Source organism: Lepisma saccharinum, chromosome 21 (genome assembly GCF_977018435.1).
Source record: "Lepisma saccharinum chromosome 21, izLepSacc3.1, whole genome shotgun sequence".
Lineage (NCBI taxonomy): Eukaryota > Metazoa > Arthropoda > Insecta > Zygentoma > Lepismatidae > Lepisma > Lepisma saccharinum.
Window position 1 is genome coordinate 5832284 of NC_139249.1, and position 21578 is coordinate 5853861.

The following is a 21578-nucleotide window of genomic DNA, read 5'->3' on the forward strand; positions in this document are numbered from 1 at the left end:
TTGTCAGGTCAGTATATAGACCTATTGTTTCTTCTTCTCTGTCATGTGCTTCTTGCAATTTTCTTTTTATATGAAACATATAATGTTATTTAGGGTGTGTGGGGAAGATAAATAGGGTAGCCAGGTACAATCATGGACACTTCTGGGTTGTAACAACCCATTTGGCTTTCAATGGAATTCTTACAACTCAGAAGTGTTCATGACTGTACAGCTGAGAATCCTTTTGGGCAGTGCTTAGGAGGATTATTTATTGGTGAATCTCAGAACACTCTGACTGTGCTTTGTTCTGTCAATCTACAATTGATGAACAGTTTATCAAATGCACTGTGAGAATTGCACACCTTCAATATCGAGTCCCACAGTAGCACATAGCATTACAGTATCATAGGTGGAAATTCTGCCACACTACAGGGTGGGTGAGAAGTAACTAGTCATTGAAAAATTGTTTTATTGAGATTGATTAAATATTAAAAAAAACTACAGCAAATTTTCAATGCCTAGTTACTTCTCATCCACCCTGTATAATAAACATGAGTTTACTACAAGTGTGTTCTTTGTGTGAAAAACATCTTGGAGGAGTATGTAAATGTACATTCATTCTTGTTTCAGGAGCATCATAACATATATAGATGAAGAATTGGTAGCCTTTCTTTAAGATCATCACCTGTGCCTTGTGAATGAAGCATTTTTACAGTTGCCTTCAGAAAGTTGTATCGAACATTGGAATGTATAATAATATTGTTCTGGATTGAGATTTACATATATATTCTATATTATTAAAGTATTATGTCAGTAATAAGAATTAAGCATAATCTACGATTGAAGTTAAACTTCAAATATGCAGTACTGTGTGCTTTGTTGATATGTATATGTTAATAGAAAAAATGATCCGGGAGTTAATGTATGTAATTGAAGAAAGAAAATCACTATTTTAATTATCTGAGAAAAAATATGTCTGTCTGAACAATGTAATAATGGAACTGATATGTAGTTTTATAATTTTGAATTGAGCGCTTTTTAGAAGTAAAAGTGTGTGGACTCAATGCAAGTATGAATAGAAGGATAACTGTTGATCTGTAACACTGTCAGTTTTCACAGCAATTGAGAGATGAATCTATTTGTAATATTTATTTTATTTTCCAGCAGTATAGTATCAGTCCATGCCAAATTCTGTATAATAATCTGTTTCTTATGTGTTAGGAACAGAATTTGATAGTTACTATAAATAAATTTATATCAAATTTTGATAAGAACTTATGTAAGTTATATGTAAATATATCTATACTTCTTCAGATAGTAGCTTTCTTATCATAATAAGTGTAGGTGCAAGATTCATGAGATTTTTTATTCCTTAAATCCAGCAGTGCCCCTTGCCAAATATTCTTGATAATTTAAATACTCAATCATTTACAAGCAATATTTTCCCTAACTTATTCCTATTTTGTACAAAGCTTGCAAAGAAATGCATGGATAATAATTAGTACTAAAAAGTAAAAAAAAATCATGAGAGCTGTGTTTCTTGCATTTGAAGTAAAATTAATGTGAACCCTGATAAAATATTAAAGCTACTTGGAGTTTTCTTGAATGTTGTAATATTGTATTTAGCTGTACTAATAGGATATTATGATATCTTGTTGTTTGTGCAAACTAGTTTTTGTGATCTTCTTCTTTATTCATTTATACAGTGTACAGATGATTCATTGAAACTGATGCATGTACTTAAGAACTACTGCTGACTGTTGACTTGAAAACATTTTGAAGTGCCAATCACTACACACACATTTTCATGTACACCAAAAGTAGTGCCTCTCATGATGCTATGTGTTCATAATTGAAAAGGATCACCTTTTGACCACATTGCTTGCTATATCATTTCATTGCAATCACACCCAAATTCTCTCTCTGGATACTTCTTGAGAATTTGTCCTCGTAGTAGATTTGATTCATTTAAATTTAGACCCACTTAAGGCTTCCAGACATCTCTATTATGTGGGACAATTTTTTCTTTGTAATCCTTGTCCCAATTATTTTCTGAAGTCAGGACGTGTAAAAGCTCCCCCCTCTTGTTAGGCAATTATGTTATTTTTCATTATAAGAACCACTGCTGATACCTACCATTAAATTAATTACTTTTTATTAATTAGTTGAAACATTAAAGGGAAAATGCTGAACTAAAATGTATTTGATGAAAATACTTTCAAAACACCATTTGTTGATATAGCTTTACTTAGAGGAGCTGCGGTCATAGGGCATCTGACTGCCAGGTGGGGAGACCTGAGTTCGATTTCCCAGGGTGGGTGATTGTGGTCTAAGGTCAGAATATTTCCAACCTTTTCCCTGCATAAAGCAGCTTCTGGGCTCACCCAGACTCAAATCAATGGGCAATCCTGGTGGATAAAGGTGACTGGAGTGTGGTGCTGATCACATCACCTCCAAAATGTCAGAGATTGGCGTTTGAAAGTTTTATTTCATTGAGAGAATATGGTTTCTGCAGTGTCTTCATTCAAAGCCTCACAGTTTGTGCGAGTGGCAGCTTCAACATTGATGCTCCACAAAAGAACAGTTGGAGTAGTGATTGAACTATTAACCTCCTATATCTCATTTCCGCTTCTCCACCTTCATATTCCTTGTTTCATATAAACTTTTTGGCAAGTGTTTAAAAAGTCTCTTGATTTCACCCTCTGAAAATATGGCAACTTTAGACCCATTTCAATTTTGACTTGGTTTCATGGTTCTTTTGAACACCCACGGCACGGACATGAATTTTAATTTGCTGCCTCACATGGTGACCCAAGTACTCGTTATTGTGTTCTTTGGCCCCAGACAATAGACTACTTTCTTTCTTACTTTTGGTAGCTGCTCATTGAACCAGAATACAGACACAGCATTCTTTTGTCTTCCAACTTATCCAGTACGTAGCAGACCCCCCTCTGTTGATCTTTATGCATTTTTTTCCTACCTGATTTGCTAGTTACACGAGTATAACTTCAACCCATGAATAATATTTCCAGATATTTAAAATCACAATTATTTGTTATTAGATGTGAACCCTTAACTCAGAAACAATATGCAATACTACACATTTTCAACTTTAAATAAATATTAATTATAAATTAATTTGGTTTATATGCATGAAATTGCTTTCTCATTTATTAAAAAGGAAAGAAATGGTACATGCAAGTGTCACACTCTTGCATACATTGCAATCAATTCTTCCAAACATAAATACATGAATTTCAACCAAGTTGATTGACATGGTGTAAATGCTTTTATAACTCTTCATGCAGAATTTTGTACATGTACTTTTTACTGCTCTTTTTAACATTTTTCAGATTTTAATTACGAGTAGAAGATAGTTTGAATATCCAGGCAGCTGTTACAGTAATATAGTTGATAGTGAAATTTGAGATGTTTGATAATAAGTTAGTGTCTAACGCTATCACCTTGTAATAAAGCTTTCCCAAGTTGTGGCGGGGACATAAGTCACTAGGGCAGATCACAATTAAAAATGTAGGCCTAATCTCTTATTAGGCTAATGGCCATAGAGTATAACTTCTGTAGTATTTATAAAGCTTTTGTTGCCTAGAGGCTAAATAACAAAGCAAAGTGTACAGACTTTTCTAGACTATGCATATATACACATATATGGTCCATTGAACTTGCAATAAGTATAAGGGAGATTTCGTACCCAAGCAACACATAACACATGTTGCTTGATGATTTCACCAATTAAATGCAGGATACTACAGCTTGTCATGTTGCTACTGTGTGAAAGGTTGCTGTTGATTGGCTCAGTCCCAAGCAATATGTCGCTTCGGTCAGAATCTTCTCAATATTTCAGCCCATTTATGCCTCCCCCCCTGCCCCCCACCTCAAAGAGTTTAAACTTTAAATAGCCATGCTTGTTGTTAAAATTAATTTTCTATTTTTACAAATTACAACTATTCATGTTTGCTTATGCATTAATACCCCATAATAATTAACTTTAGGTAAGGTTTAATGATGTTCATTTATGATGATACAGTATTTTCGGGAATAAGACAATGCGTTCTTATTTCTCAATGAAAGAAAGAGGTAAGAAACAAGAAAGTGAAGTCTCCAACAAGAATGGAGCGGTTTTATAATAACTGGTTCCAAAAAATAACAGAATTACTGTAATGAGCATATAAGGTTACATATTTAAAATAAATTTGCATAATTACTTTTTGGTAGGATACTGTTCATATCCTCAGGAGACAACCTTTTTTTTTAGAGTTAAGATGCATTCAATCAGGATTGAAATGTTTATACCGATTATGAATAACTAATTTTAAAACTAATTGGCATCCCGTGTGTCAAGACCTGAGAATAGTCTGTCCGTAGGGGCATCTGTGGATGCCAGTTGTTGCTCCCAGAAAACAATACCATTGATGCTGTACACTGGTATCAGTTCCGGAAAAAAGAAATGGAGAGGGAACGGGAGAGAGTGAGTGTACAAATGTGACTGTGCTCACATGCCCGATGCATGTAATAGGAATGAACTGATAGGAAATTTTATCGATACCAATACATAATTTATTGATACTGATATATGTAACTTACATTATATAGATCAAGTATAATTTATACATAAGAACTTTCATTCACCTTTTTAATATGACCATAACACTATGTTTTAGCTTTAAAATTAAACAAATCATATTGTAGAAATTTAGTTTACAAAGGATGTGAATGATCAATTAAAGATCTTCATGGAACTTGTATTAGTATTTTATCGGTATCAGCAAAAACTTCAAGCAGATGCAGATGAGAACAGAATAATACGAGGCATCCCTTTTGTAAAATGTATTCGCCATTCATTGCTGTGACATTAAAAGAGAAAGGAAATGTTTGATGTAAAACAAGTCAAATACGAATGGAATAGTGTGACAGTAAATGTCAGTGATTTCACATCCATAAAGAAATGTGTGTAAACATTTTGAAAGGAATATCATGTCATATTCAATACCTACAACCTCTGGTGTATGCAGGAGGCTGGACCCTCCAAAAAGGTTTAGAAAATAAAAATTTTTGAACGAATGCAGTATAGAACTCTGGGAAAAAACAAAATTGTAAATGCAAAACTCCCTTAAAATAACTTCAATTAGCCATTTATGTCTTTAAACAACTTTTAAAATAAAGGTCAAAAATTAAAATTATGATATATTTTATTGGTGTCCTGCCCTCCTAGAATCGAGCTATATAATAATATTCACCTTTACAATTACAGCCTCTTCAAAAATCCTGCATATGCTAGTGTCTACAAAATAGGTATTGAAATTAACAAATATATAGTTTATTAAAAGAGGTATTGATTAAAATGTTAAGTAATTACGATAATGTGTAATCTTGTAAATATATAAATACTGATAGTTGAAATACAATTATTATGTAAATGTTTCTGTAAAAGAATGTAATTTTGTAGAAGCCATGAGGTGTTCACAACTGCTTGTGTACTGGATTAAATTCTGTGATATTTCAATATATTTGATAGAAATTAATTGACATTTATTCTTTGTATGTACAACATTTTATTTTTAAAATAAATGTAAAATGAACTATTCCATTGTAATAGCTAAATACTGTGAATGTTGCACTTGCATTAACCCTGCAACTGTAACCTATGGTCCAGTCGGACCTCAGTGCTTCAAAATATGTTGTTATACTTTGAACACAAAATATTTTTATCATCCCTTTGAACAGCTTTTTTAAAAAAACTTGCTGCTGTTTTATGGACTGGGCTGCCAAGCCAGCCCTGGTTTCGCCTGACAATTTCACACAGTTAAAACAGACATCAAAAAGCCAACCTGACAATATATTGTCAAAATGTGCATAGTCTAACCAAAAAGCTATCGACTTTAGAAATGTTCTGTAGTGAGTTTAACAAGTATGATGTGATTGGTTTCAGTCAAGTGTGGTTCAATGAAAGGATTGCCCGATAGTGAATTATCCCTGAAGGAATTTCAGGTATTCTGCAATGATAGATGTACACATGGCGGAGGAGTTATGTTACTGGTAAAAAACCAGTGGCCCTGCATCAGATGCCAAGATCTGGAATCCTCATGCATGTTAGTGTGGACTCTGAGGAAGGAAATGGACATTATTCTTGTGGGCAATTTTAACCTTTGTATAAAATGGTCATCGTCGAACTCTGGCCTCTGCACAGACGATTATGACAGGTGGTTTTCTGATCATTATATTAAAGTGATTGGACTTCGTCAATTTGTAGATTTCCCCACAAGATGCACAGAAACTTTCCATGTGTTACTGTCCTCGTACACACAGGTCAAGGCCACGCCACTCATCTGAGTCCACACCCCAGTGCATGCCCCAGGACTCTGTCATGATGACAAGAGATAATGAAATGAACTTGATAATTGTTACGTGCAGAAGCTGAAATTCAAGTTCCTGAAAAAGCCTGTCACCAGCCTTGTGCCATGGTCAATGATGGATTCCCTCCCCTGCCTGCAGAAGAAGCAGCAGACTTTCTCATGAATTATGTGCAAGTGGTAATAAGAGATCGTGTGTCCCTAAGGAAAGTAAAAACATCAAGATTCTCAGTGTGGTTTAGTGAAGAGATGAAACTTACACTGAAGAATAAAACAAATGCATAGATCCTGTGGAAACAAATTCCAAATGTTTACACACGGAACAGTTTCACTTCACTTAAGGAAGCATAGCAAAAACTTAGTTCAAAGGGACTATAATAATTATATTCACAGTGTAACAGAAAGTGCTGCTAGAAACTCTCAAAATGTCTGTATGCTAATTAACTCACTCTGATAACATGATCATATTCCCGTTCGTCTCTCCTGGAATGTAAGTCTGCTACAAAGAAGACTGCTACCACATTACCTGAAATCAAGTCCATAATTACTTACACAATCTCAGATATGAACTACTGCAACGAAGTCCACAATTATTATCTGTTTCAAGTTGTAAAGCTACTGGAAACAAAAGACTTGTTACTCCTTATCACCCAATTTCCTTACGATTTGCACTCCTAACTGAAAGTATAATTTCTAATTGCATCGTTGCATATGTTCCTCACAAGTAAACGGTCACTTACGGTGAAATAAGTTGCCCGGTAATGCATATATTTTTAGAAAGTACTCATTTTAACTAAGGTACATGTGAAGTATTAGGGGCAATGAGTTGGAGGTTAAAGAGATGAGGGGTCTCAAAGTTAACATGGTAGTCTATGGGAAGACCCCCATCGTTAACTGACGCTAAAGCACTAATGTTTCACTCCAAACATAGAGTGATGAGATTTTTGGAGAAAATGTTAAGCCCCAAATCGATTCTACCCACCTTCCCAAAATTAGACAAAAATATAGAAAATACTGTGAATGAAATTATGTGTGTGAAATTTACAATTTTTAGATGATCCATAGACGTCAGCAGGAATATTTTCCCCCAGGGGGCAAACTAGGCATATTCTAACCGCATAATAGCGTTGCCCCAAAAATAAAATACTACTAAATAAATAAAACACTTCAGTTTGAAGTTATCATGTTCCTACAACGCCAATATAATAATTAACAAAAAAAAATTTAAAAAAATGCTGGTAAACAACTACGGATTATTTACCTCCCTTGGGGAAAGATTGGATCCCAAAGCATGATTTAACCCTTAACTAATGTCGTGAAAAAATGTTACACTACTGATGTCGTGGGTCCACTGGACCCTTATTTTTCAAAATTCCATAAAACAAAATTCGTCAATCCCTGTAACACATATTCTTAATATTTGGACCTTTATTTATTCACTCTTAATGAACAATGTAAATTATACCTTACAATCAGTTTCACTTGGATTATTATTGAAATGTGTATTTAATACACTCGAACAAGGATTATGGCCAGCCAGCATGAAGTTATTACTGAAATAGATAAGAAGTATGTTTCGGTGGAGGCACATAGTGGTTCGGATCCCACTTTGAACTGTAGGTGCAGCCCCAATTAGCCTTACTGTGCATAAAGTGGACTTAAAACACCAAATCAATCGATCAAAAGACGTATATTTGAGGAAAAACGTACTTAAGTAGTTTTGTGGGTTCACTGGACGCTCACCAAGTCTCACAACCTCACCTTGCACTCACGAGAAAAGCATGCCCGTTCTCATGCGAGTACTTCAGCAAATTAGTGGAAGGTACTAAGAAGCGCAGTGTGCACCTAGGGTTACCAGACGTCCAGATTTTCCCGGACATGCCTTACATTTTAGCCTTATGTCCGGCATCTGGGAGGAATTTGAAAAATATAAATGTCCTACATTTTGAGCGTCACATAATATTAATTAGGAAGTTACAAGTCTATGGACTGCGCTTCCAAACTCAATATTGAAATTTATTTTGATTCAGTCATTGCCCAAAAAGAAAAAAGTTTGTCCTGCTATTAAAAATATGGAAAAATGGAAGAACTTAATGAACAAAGTTTTGGGACCGCTTTCTGATAATGTCAATGTTCAATGCCTGAGCAGAATTTCTTGCATAAGGGTTTATACTGATGGAACAAGGTGTTGCCATTCTTATTCAATATAATTTGATTGTAAAGCAGCGGTATAGAGAACAAAGTTATTCAGGGTGTCTGCCAGTCAAGAAAGTCATGGTAGTCAAGAAAAAGTAAAGAAATCAACAAATAGGTCAAGAAGTCAATACAAAGGCAATAAATTATTCTTGTGGTCAAGAATTTTTGCTATCATAATGACTGATTGGTTGATTTAGTTTATTTTACTTAACTTTTTTTTTTCCCTTTGGTTAATCGCGAAAATGATAATGAATGGCCGTAAGGTAAGATGGATGAAGGGACAGTCCCAAACATATAGGGACAACCGACACAAGCCCCACATAAGATTATACTGGCTTGTGTCCAGACGCCAAAGCCTTGCTCATCTGCCAAACACAGTTCAGGATGCATTAATACAAGAAAGCAGATCTAATTCTCTTCTTAAATTCAGCTTCAGTTTCCATCTTAACTGGCCCTTTGGTAGGGGTTTTCAGTAAATAAATATTTATTTTCTTAATTACTAATTTCCAATTTTACCTAAGTAGGGGTTGGATAAATAAACGTTAAGAAAGACTGGAAAAAGGTCTAGAAAAGTCCAGAAAAAGTCAAGAATTCTGGATGTGTTATTTTGGTAGACACCCTGTTATTGAACTAAAGACTACCCAAGATGAAACTTCTCGAATTTTAAATTACGGTAATTGTTGAATATTTGTTTAACATTACAGGTCATAATTCAAATGTTTAGAGAGTACTTTTATTACCATAAGCCCAACAGACTAACGAGATAAATTAATTTTTCATAAAGTCTGTAAAATGTCTGTTACTGGTCCCTATAATTTCAAAGAGTTTGACTGTCCATTCTAACATAAATATAGTTTGACTAAACCTGAAATTTTGTTAAAAATTGTCTCCTCAGAGAAGTACCACTTAAATCATGTAGTAAGAGGTGCAGTGATTAGTATGATTGCAAGTCTTGAAATTTTGCATTTAAAGATTCATTAAGAATTCATTTTTTTAAAACTGAAAAGTGTAATTGTTCAACTACTTTCCAACGTGCTCTATACAAATATGTATTATTTATTGAGAATGTTTTGTGTCCTACATTTTGACTTAATGTCCTACATTTTGGGACAGCATATCCTACATTTCCCTTTTTCACAAATTCATGATGAAAGTTGTGCGAATTACTCACAAATTTAATATAAATATATTAATAACTTACGTTATGCGAGTATCTATGTTGCTCCTGCGACGTTTCGGGATGCAACTGCTCCCTTCATCAGGCTGTTCACGTTTAGGTTATATATAATTCATAACCATGTCGACCTCTCCACAGGTACAGGATATGGGATTGGTAAAAGGTGTGTGGTTAAAAAACAATAAAAATCTTAAACCTATTACAGGTGCACTTTGGAGAATTGCAGCACACGCGGGTCGTGGCTATTCACAGTTTTAAAGTTTTAACATTCCAAGGAGCAGTTTCTAATCAGGGAAACAGCGTGGCACTATGACGTGCACCTGTAATAGGTTTTAGATTTTTATTGTTTTTTAACCACACACCTTTTACCAATCCCATATCCTGTACCTATGGAGAGGTCGACATGGTTATGAATTATACATAACCTAAACGTGAACAGCCTGAGGAAGGGAGCAGTTGCATCCCAAAACGTCGCAGGAGCAACATAGATACTCGCATAACGTAAGTTATTAATATATTTATACTACATTTCCCTTACAGCGATCTGGTAACCCTAGGCGCACCCAGCTGCGCATACCAACGTTCAAATATTCAATATGGGTCCAGTGGACCCACGACACTAATTAAGGGTTAAAAACATTCTATTCTAGTGCCATCATATGGAAATGGTTGATCTATAAATTTTAATAAATTTGATTAGAGCACCATCATCGGGAAATGGCTGAACTAAGGTAAGTTACCTCTCTTTGGTAAAGATTGGATACCTCCATGTTCAAAGCATGATTTTAATATATTTGATTCCAGCACCATCATCGGGAAATGGCTGAACTATAGATTATTTACCTCCCATGGGAAAGATTGGATCATCGGAAAATTGTTGAACTACAAATAATTTACATGTACATCCCTTTGGAAAAGATTGGATACTCCATGTTAAAGCCGTGATATTAAGGGTGTGTTCCGAAAGTCTTAACGAAACGAACGAATCAAAAGAAAGTAACTGGCCTGGTAAAACCAGTTGTTTTTCAGACTTATGGGATGCTCTAGACGAAAGCGCAGCGTCTTGCTTATACAAATTTTCTGCATGGCGTCCAGAGGAAGGCATGTCCTTCTGGCAGAAATAAACTCTGCTGTGAACACTATTACTAATTTAATGAAATTATAAGAACAGTTATGGCACACTCATCTTGCGCATGTTGCTTCATATCGCTCTCTACAATTTCCGAACTAGTTCAGTTTGAAGTCATTATGCATGCGTGAGGTCTACAAGCAGCAGACGATTCTCACCAAACAAACCAGCCTCCTGGCCCGTGCATTTGGTGAATCTCGTTCTTTCACGAGATATACACGGAATGCGACTTTTGGGACAGTATAATGGACCTCACAAAGCGCACGGAAGCACTTATGGGACAGCCAGTTACCATAACTTGTTTAACGCGTTAAACTCGTTCAACTTTCGGAACGGGCCCAAATATTGTTGATTCCAGAGCCATCATCGGGAAATGGCTGAACTATACATTACTTACCTCTCTTGGCAAAAGATGGGATATCTCCATGTTAAAAACCATAATTTTAATGTATGTTATTTTTACGCGCCATCATCAGGAAATGGTTAAACTACATATTTACGTCCCATGGGAAAAAATTGGAGTGGTGGCGATTAGGGGGGCGAGGGGTGGCAGTCGCTTCCACTTTTTGCCACTTTTGCCCCCGCACTATGCTAAACCTTATATACAACCAGAGGCGAAGATATAGTACAAGCAATGCAAGCACTGCTTGCATAATTCGAATATCATTTAATGTACTTAATGATCTAACCGTATTTAGTTTCCATCGCACTCGATTTCGCGAAAAAATGCGGCCGCAAACTCCCCCAGCAGCTCTGTAGCAAGCACCAGCCTCAATGCTTGCAGCCGTTCTGCGGGAAAATAAGGCCTCCGAAGGAGTCGCATGGCGAAGCGTGAAATTCTGGTGGAACCCGTCCACAAAGCTTCTACAAGAAGCTGTGCTTTCCGAGCTTGCGTGATTCCCGAAAATAGCCGAGTTCAACCGAAAGCAGAAGGATTCATCTATGGGTACGTTGCCAGCAAAAACTAGTAACGAATATTTGTCTTCATGAACACGTAAACAAGATCGCAAATATAATAATAATTGTTAGTCATAAAATAACTAAAAGAAGTTATTATCACTGTTCTAAATTCCATATATATCATATTATATTACAAATTATTTTAGATTTCGCGAAATGTAAAATGCGTAAAAAAAGTTGACATTGGGAGTTGGGGCAGTGGAATTTCTGCACCCCCGTGAAGAGTTTTCTCAGGGAGGGAGGGTAAGATTGGACGGACCTTGGTCCTGCGGTGTCGGGAAAAATGCGCCCGGGAAAATTGCGCTCTCGCAATAAAAGTGGGAAAAATGCGCCCTCTCAAGAGTAACCACAATGAAAAGTGGGAAAAATGCGCCCAGCACACAAAACCTTCACCAATATTATAATATGTTGATTAAAACAACCTTTACGCAGCTTCCCCTCACACTTAACACAGGCTTGGGACTGTCAGGAAAGATAATTTTGTTTTTAAAGTACAGTAAAAATATTAATTTTTCTGGCGTGTTTAGAAGCTGGAGATGATGTCCGTTGTCATATTTTTTTTTAAATTTTACTTTTGTAATTTTTATTTAATATGTTGTAATTTTTATTTTATTTCATTAAAGTTTTTATTTACATTTGTATTTCCATTTCTTGTGACCTCCGTTGACGAAATTTTACTCCATTTTTTGGGTGTACGCCAGACTTCTCAGGCACTTGGTAAGGTCCTTGGGTGTGCTTGTTTTGTGAGTATGTAATATTTTGCTAATCTGTTCATCCAGTTTTATGTACGTTCGTTTCCTCTTCGTTCCTTCCAAACCGATGCTAGCCCTGTCATATTTGTATCCGCTGTATTCCGCTTCCTGCTTCAGCGTCTTCAGAAGGGTGTAGAAGTTGGGATGAAGTCGAACTTTCTCCTGCAGCTTATTGTTCCACCCTTCGACAGCATTGTTCGTGCGGTGCTTTGCATCTCCACAGTGCCACACATCAACTGGTAGATTTGGATTTTGCAGCCATTGTTGCACAAAGTAGTCAAGAAACGCTGTCAGTTTCTATCCTGCTGACTGGTCATATGTGCTGGGCGCATTTTTCCCACTTTCTAATGTGGTTACTCTTGGGAGGGCGCATTTTTCCCACTTTTATTGCGAGAGCGCATTTTTCCCGGGCGCAATTTTCCCTGATTCGGTCCTGCACCCTGCTTCCTGGTCGGTCCAGCTCAAATTACGCCAGAAGTGTTGACCGCTACCAGTGTTTGCAACTGCCAAATTATTTACGCAGTAATTCAAGTGAGCTCTTTCACAAATTTTACAATCAATAAATTGACTGCTTTTGAATAAAACTTGGGGTGAAAATAAAGCATTCTGAGAAAGAACTATCTACTGATATTTGTACATGGCATAGAAGTAAATCGTATACATTCTGCATATTATGAGCACAAGAATATGTTTTAATGATTGATTGATTGATTTGTTGTTTTAAGTCCACTTTATGCACAGTAAGGCTAATCGGGACTGGACCTACAGTTTAAAATGGGATCTGAAACACTTGTGCCTCCACCGGGTATCGAACCCGGAACCCCTTGATTACAAGGCGACGACACTACCACTGCGCCATCGGGAAGGCCCGAATATGTTTTAAGTTCTATTATTATGACGCAAGTGGTGTTCCAGGGTCTTTTTACGGTCCCCATTTTGTCATCTTTTCCTTCCTTTGACGTTTTTTCTTAGATATACTGGGCCAAAAGGGGGTTATGTCTACCATCCACCCCCCCTTTCGCCCCGGGCACGCCATTGAATGACACTTTATTACTTAAATATTAATGTACATACTCGTTCTGCTGAAATGATTCTGATTCCTCCGCGTAATTTTTATCTCCAAACTGATATATCTTTCCTTTGTGACGGATAAAATTAAGGAAATAGGTTGGTATCACTTTCTGTTGTTTCAGAGATTTTCAAAGTGATCTTGTGTGGATGCTTGCATTTGCAGTTGTGGAAAGCGCGTGGGATAGTGTGAGTGTTTGTTGCTTCGTGTTTTGTGCTGTGAATTTATCGGAATGAACGCGTATTTAGGAACGGTTGATGTGAAGTGCGGGTGTATTATTGAGCAATTGAAAATTGCTTCGTTTAGCTCGAGAGAGATAAGTGTTAAAATGAAAATCGTGGAAGGGGGTCGACCAACACCAAGAGTTTGAAATTTATTGTGGTGAGTACATCGTCTATGCATGTGTTTCTTTGCTTTGAAATGAATTTTTTATTGTTTGTGTTTAACTTTTTATTTAGTGTTTAAGTTACTCCAATGCGGTTTTTAGGGTGCCCAAAAATACTAAATTACATTATGCAGCGTAAAATAAACAAATGATTCCCATTTTTTTTTTATCTAAATCGGTTTGGTCACCGTTTGACCATATTAAATAATAATGAACAAATAAAGGTACTAATAAGTAAGTAAGAAATTCCGTCTCCCTTTAGTCGTATGCGGAAAGTTCGCATATGCAAAACGTTTAATATCATATGAATAACGTTACCTGGATTTTTTTAAAAAAGTAAATGTGACGTTTGCGGATCATATGGTTTATTTTTAGTACAGTCACTTTATTACGATATTTTGGCAAATCCAGCGACTGGGTAAATGAGGCTATAAACCTTGAATCTTTCCCCTCGGCATGTCGTTGTACTACATGTTTTGTTGTACTGAAACATTGCTTGCCTCCTTCGTAAGACTACGCTTCGCTACTGTATACAACGGGAAATATACGTACCTTCTTTGCCCCCTCCCAGTATTGGCACCTTGCCCCCCGGTTTTGGAACCCAATCGCCACCATCCATGTTAAAAGCGTAATTTTAATGGCCGAGTCTGCTGCCACGCACGTGTCAGCAGTAAGAATAAGCGTCAAATTTGCTCCTGCCACGTAATTCGTCTGCTAAGAGGATGTTACAAATCTTAAGAACAGATTGAGACGAGAGAAATGCAAATTTATGATTAGTGGGAATGAATGTACAGGTAATTTAGAACATTTTTCTTTAGAAAGCATTTAGCGATATTATTTTAATGCTAACAGAACCTAACCTAACTACGAGAGCATTTAGGTTTATTATTAGAAGAATGCTAAGGGACATAATCTTAAAACATTTTTGTGAAAGTAATCGCTACAACTTCACAGTATGTGTTACCGACGTAATTGCATACATAGCATGATGAAATCACGATAAGACAAAGACCGAGTCTGCTGCCACGAGCATCTTTTTTGAGATTCCAGCAGAAAAAGAACGTGGTAGCAGACACTACCAATTTTGGCCATATTTGATTCCAGCGCCATCATCGGGAAATGGCTGAACTATACATTTCTTACCTCCCTTGGCAAATTATTGGATACCTCAATGTTAAAAGCGTAATTTTAATATATTTGATTCCAGCGCCATCATCGGCAAATTGCTGAACTACAGATAAATTTACCTCCATTTGGGAAATATTGGATTTCTCCATGTTAAAAACGTAATTTTAATATAGGTAGTGTCTGCTGCCACGTTCTTTTTCTGCTGGAACCTCAAAAAAGATGCGCGTGGCAGTAGACTCGGTCTTTGTTTTATCGTGATTTCATCATGCTATGTATGCAATTACGTCTGTAACACATACTGTGAAGTTGTAGCGATTACTTTCACAAAAATGTTTTAAGATTAGGTCCCTCAGCATCCTTCTAATAAAAAAACCTAAATGCTCTCGTAGTTAGGTTAAGTTCTGTTAGCATTAAAATAATATCGCTAAATGCTTTCTAAAGAAAAAGGTTCTAAATTACCTGTACATTCATTCCCACTAATCATAAACTTGCATTTCTCTCGTCTTTATCTGTTCTTAAGATTTGTAACATCCTCTTAGCAGACGAATTACGTGGCAGCAGCAAATTTGACGCTTATTCTTACTGCTGACACGTGCGTGGCAGCAGACTCGGCCTTTAATATATTTCATTCTAGCGCCATCATCGGGAAATGGCAGAACTCTGGGAAAGGGTTAGGGGTGTGCGGGATCCCGAAAAGTCGGGAAATACCGAATGGTCATTTTAAGAAGTTGTTAGTTAATTATAATTGGCGTTTTCTGCATTGTAAATGTCTGGAAATCATCGGGAATTGTTAGTTTTTATTTCAGAAATAAAAAATAATCACTTAAGGTGAAAATGATGTGGTGAATTCGAGATTTCCAGAGCTTCGGGAAATTTCGAACATTTCCCGTCCCGAAAATTTGCTAAGCCACATCTTAAAGCTGTGGAAAGTATATTCCCAATGACTTTGTCAAAATGTTTCTAGCAGTTCTACATTATAAACCACATAATACTACATTTATTGCCCACAATATATGAACTTTCCAGCCTGATCATTACCAGTGCGTAGTTAGAGATCGGTTAGTTCATTGAACTCTCCTCTCCAGCCTAATTATTGCATATTTTTGTGTGAGCAGGAAAAGGTTTATTATCCATTTTGCCTTGACTCATCTCACTCAACAGGTCGCCAGGTGCCGTTGCTTGCCGCGAGTTGATATTGATAGCTTCCTGGAGATGAGGCCTTGCTCGAAAAGGTTTATTATCCATCCGGGGAGAGGCAAACGGGGCGACAGATGCACGCTCCAACTCGCTTTGGCACTGCGCTTGGCAGCCATATTGCATCTTCCAGTGATTCTTGTACATTTTATCGATAAAACTGAATGTAGAAAAAATGAAAATAAAGAAATCAAATGTCACATTTCTAATATTAGCAGTAAATAGTGAAACGTTTGGTTGGCGTCTGCCTTCTACCATGCTTCTACTTCCATCCTGTGCGCCTGCGTTCTAGAGCGCGGTGGAAAAGTGACAACCGTACCAAGACGAAAGCAACGGGAGAGAACTGGACGGAGCGCTTGCCAATCCAGACACGGCATTTATAGAAAAAGAAGATTGTTGTGGTACTAATTTCAATCCAATCCAAAATAAAACATGTCAAGTCATATTGCTTGCTTATTTGATGAAGAGAGAGAGAGAGAGTAGGCACAGAAGATTGCGGTACGCCACTGATATATCGGCTTACGAATTTCTTGCAATGTTTAAAATATTATGCTTTGAACACTTTTGTTTGCAACGTACCAACCCCAGATTAGTTATACCCAATGATATGCCGTAGACTATGAGTTTACGTCTACATACGTTATCTACGCGTAATCTACACGAAGATTACATTGGCTTATAGTTTACATAGTCTACTGTAGACAATGCAAATAACAGGGAAGAAGAAAATCCCAGTGGTCTTTGAAAGAGAAAGTATTATTTTCTTCAAACATGTCGATAATCTGGGCCTATAACAAATTTAAGACCATCCGACGTAATCAAAGTTATCGAAAAAGGAGAAAAGGGACTACCGGAAGAAAAACAAATGACAGCTATAGTGAAAACTGACATTATTTTTTACACTGACAAAAGGGAAGGCTAAAAATAGTTTTTTCGTCTTATTACTGCATAGGAAAGTGCATGTGTCTTCAAAGCAGATTTTTCCACGTGTGAAACGGTGGAAATAGAAGTAAAACAAATCTTGTCATTCTACGGACATCGCATTCTTTGGGTATGTCGCGGGAAGTTTATTTTGCAGTTCAATTAATACGTAGTGAATTTGTTGAACGTAAATAAATATTTAAAACACTTATTTCTGGACAGTGGAATACTTCACGCTGATGCTGCTTCTAGAACGATGAGCGTGCCTTGCATGGAGGACGCCGAGCACCATGTTGTCTACGTTGATAACGTAGATTATATTGTCTACACGTAGAATGTAGAAAATCGTTGTTTACGCGTAGACGCACATCACTGGCTTATACCAACTCTGTGCCGGTCAAGATGCATGGGAAAAAATCCCCCACCATGATGGTTCTTAACTTGAGAACCAGGCCCGTAGCTAGAGGGGACAGGGGGGCAACTGCCCCCCCCCCTGAGAGCCTGCTTTGCCCCTCCCTGTGATACATGCAGAACACATTCCTACCTGGAATTCTCACTAATCTTTATAATTATATCCTCTATTACTCTAGCAACATAACAAAGACACTTATTGATTTTGTGATTTATTTAGGTGTGTGGGATTCCGAATAATGTCGTACTAGGATTAGGGGGGAAATCCCTTCCTGATTCAGACTTCGGAAAATGATTTCATAACTTTCAGTATCTAGAACAGTTGTGACATTTTGAGTAGTCTTGTATTAGGTGCCTAATGTTTTTGGATGTTTTTCTTGGATGTGTTGCTATGAAGTTTGAACTACTTAATAATATTTGTTTCCCAAGTCTACCATTTGGTAATAGTAATTCATGCAGTAGAGAGAGGGAATGGATATTTAATTTTTGTTACTTAGCGTTGGTTTTCTGCCACTTCTAGCTAATCGCGACAATGAGTGATGACGTGAAATTGATGAAAAGGCACTCACAAACAGTGCCGCAATCACAAGGGGCATTATATCCCTCAACATTGAACGGAAGTCTTTCGGGGGGGGGCAAACATTTCAGTAAAAAAAAACACGACTAGCAGAATCTAAGAATAGCAGGACAAATGGATACTCAAGATGGAATTGGTTGTTCTTCCAGACGGCCAAGGGAACTTGAAGTTGCAGGGGGTGGGGGCAGAGAGAGCCAATTGCTCCCCTTCATTTCAAATTTTCGTAAAAATCTCTTGCTCGCTTCGCTCGCAATGTTTGTTATTCTTATAGGTCAAGTTCAGAGCCATAGCTATGGGGCCAAAACGGTCTAAATGAAATAAAAAATGTGTTAAAGAAAATGCCATGCCGCCATTCTATGACTTATATTTGGGGTTTGTACGCTTTTACTCAAAAAGTGGTGGCGATAAGCGGCCCACAGACCTCGTGCCGCATGGATGGGGTATAGCGAAGGAGGCCCCTTGTATCGTTTGGTTTCGTACCATAGTCATTAAGGAACATATTTTTCATAATGTAAAGAGGATACATAATTTATCTCTATGAAACTTAATATGAAATATTAATGATGACAATGTCATCCAAGAAGTCATTGATCAATTAAGGGATCTTTATTTGTTTGTCAGGTGTCAAACACATGTATTTCAACAACAAAATAATACAATTCACACAATATTTTGCAAAATGATTAACGTCACCAGTAGGCAAACATTGTCTGTAGTGATGCAAGAGTCTCCCATTTGAAGCAAATAGAATCCGTGGTGGACTAAGAGACCCATGTTTTAATGTTTTAGAAAGTACAAAAAAAATATACAAATTTTTACACAATTCATCAAAATGTATATAATATGTAACCATTATTATTTTATTAATGCAATTTTTCTTGCATAACACAACACAATGGTGTTGTTGGATTCTCATTAGATTCCTTTGTGCGTAAACTATTTCATACCCGAAACTAGAGGGAAAACATGATGAAGCACGATTTATGAAGGAAAAGGGCTCCCTTAATCTTAATCAGCTCCGCAGAGGCGCTCAAAGCTGTTGGTACATTTTAATCGTCTATTGACATTATCGACCTGTAGCCCAAATATCAAATAGATACAGTCCCTCCCGACTGGACTTTATCTTTGTATTCTTTGGCAGCCCGGAAAGATCATTATCGAAATATTGTTATTTGATGTTGCTCGAACTTTTTTGTTCGTTGGAGTTTCAAGAGTTTCCTGTACTTATAGCTTTTGTGGGAGGGGGGCAAGTGCCTATGTGCACCCTCCTATATTTGCCAATGCGACACAATATATTAAACATTTGCCCTCTCTGGGATTAACTTCGCCCCCCCCCCCTACTAACAATTCCTGGCTACGGGCCTGTTGAGCACACACACACACACACACACACACACACACACATATATATATATATATATATAGTAGTTTTTAATTCATATTCTTCTAATTGTTATTCCAAATATTTACAAGTAGTCTTTCATATAAGAGAATAGAGGGGAATTTTTCTTAACTTACGAAATTGGTTTAATAGGTTCCATAAAATGGCGCCACAAGCTCTCTTGCCCAAGCAAAAAATTACGCACTCCGCCACTCACACACAAACACTGTTTCCGGTGCTGCTCGCGTGACCAAAGTTACCATTAATTTTGTATGTGATATTTTTATGTGATTCATATTCTTATATATTGCGACTTAGAGCTATATTGTGGGCAATAAATGTAGTATTATGTGGTTTATAATGTAGAATTGCTAGAAACATTTTGACAAAGTCATTGGGAATTTTTGGTGCGCTCTCTTTAGATAACGTTGGTCTCATCATGGATATAGCAACGTTTCGTATGTTTTTTTTTCTGTAGATAACGGAACTCGAAATATATATATAGAATATACTTTCCGCAGCTTTAAGATGTGGTTTAGCAAGCTTGTTAGTATATACATAAAGATGGAGTTGCCAGCTTGAAAAAGTTTTCCGTGTATTTTAGTCCAAATACTGTTTAGCATAGTAACGTCCTGTACATGCAGGCTATCTGCACCCTTAATTCAACCCGAATAAAAGTTGTTACGATGTTTAGAGCAGATTACGGACAAAATTTATCACTAGCCGTCGATATGCAGATATATAGATCAGACTTTTAGTCAGAGATGATAAAGTGATCAGCTATTTTCGTCCTAGCCAGTGAAACATTTTTCATGTTTCCACGTATTCATTCAGGATAGCTCTGGTTTTAAAAGTAATATAGAATTCAACATCAAATTAACACTAGACGTCATGTATGAGCAACCAGTTTATTAAATTTCATTGCCTTCTTCGCATAAATACACATGTTACTTAATCGTACTTTATTTTGTATCAAAGAATTGCATATTTGAAATATTTTTAATACTGATAGCCTGTTTTTTTCTTAATTATCAACTCTGTATCTATGAAACTATTCCAGTTAGTATGTGTTGGTAGTTTCAACTTAAGTTTCCATTACACACACAATGAACAGGAATTCAGCTATAAAAATAAATAACTTTTTTAATCTTGAATCAGCCAATCTACAAGGGAATTGTATTGTATTAACTGTTTGTGCATCACTATTAGGCTATAGCTATACAACATCATCTTCATTAGTTTTATAGTGGGGGATTGACCTTTGTGGTAACAAATTAGAAATACAACAATTTTACAGTATTAGCTGTAGATGTCTGTATGTATTTAAGCATGTTTAGGCAGGATTGAATTAATAGCTGAAGACAGGCATTGTAATGTTATCAATGTTGCCTACAATACAGAAAAATTGTGATAAAATCTGAATTCATCATGAGATCCTGTCAAGTGGGCTAAAAGTAATCTTAATTTTACCACAATATGCTAATGTAGATTACAGTTCTGATTGTGTAATGTTTTTTGCAAGTTGTAGAAAAGGATAAGGGATGCACGGTTGTGGAAGAAAATTTGGTAACAATTTTGTATATCAGAGACACATTTCTTTATTTTACAGAAGAAACTACTTACGGAAATGAATTTCTCTAGGGTTTCCAATGTTCGACGAGGTATTTTCTTTCATCGTGGAATGTAATTGACCTAAAAATCATGTATTTTTGAAGAGAAATATCTCACCGATGCACAATTGCCATTGCTTCATTTGCTTCCATATGTTTGATGATGTAACCCCCTGTCAGATTTTCCACCCCCCCTTTTTTTAACTATGCTTGCCTAACCAAACCTAACCTAACCTTATCGGAAATGGTTTGTGGGGCTACCCGTGCATAATGTACAATTTGCACACGTGATGAACACGATAGTAGGTATTTTTCGGTGAAGAAGGTTGGAAGCACTGCAT

General features: G+C 36.6%; 2 protein-coding genes across 5 annotated transcripts in view; both read left to right on the forward strand.

Moving 5' to 3' along the window:
• LOC146004418 (ectonucleoside triphosphate diphosphohydrolase 1-like) overlaps positions 1–5579 on the forward strand; it is a 143284-nt gene extending 137705 nt beyond the window's left edge. For both annotated transcript variants that reach the window (XM_083143267.1, XM_083143266.1), the window contains exon 14: positions 610–5579. Coding sequence is in view for 1 of the 2 variants with exons in the window: in XM_083143266.1 (XP_082999392.1) it covers positions 610–655 (46 nt within the window). In the remaining variant the exon portion in view is untranslated. The remainder of the gene's footprint in view (positions 1–609) is intronic.
• A 14272-nt stretch (positions 5580–19851) lies between these two features.
• Positions 19852–21578, forward strand: part of LOC146004255 (uncharacterized) — a 37564-nt gene continuing 35837 nt past the window's right edge. Inside the window, exon 1 of one of the 3 annotated variants that reach the window (XM_083142942.1) lies at positions 19852–19897. Coding sequence is in view for 2 of the 3 variants with exons in the window: in XM_083142941.1 (XP_082999067.1) it covers positions 20156–20173 (18 nt within the window). In the remaining variant the exon portion in view is untranslated. Of the gene's footprint in view, positions 19898–20122; positions 20174–21578 lie in introns of those variants that run through there. The other 2 variants (XM_083142941.1, XM_083142940.1) reach the window with 2 other exon arrangements.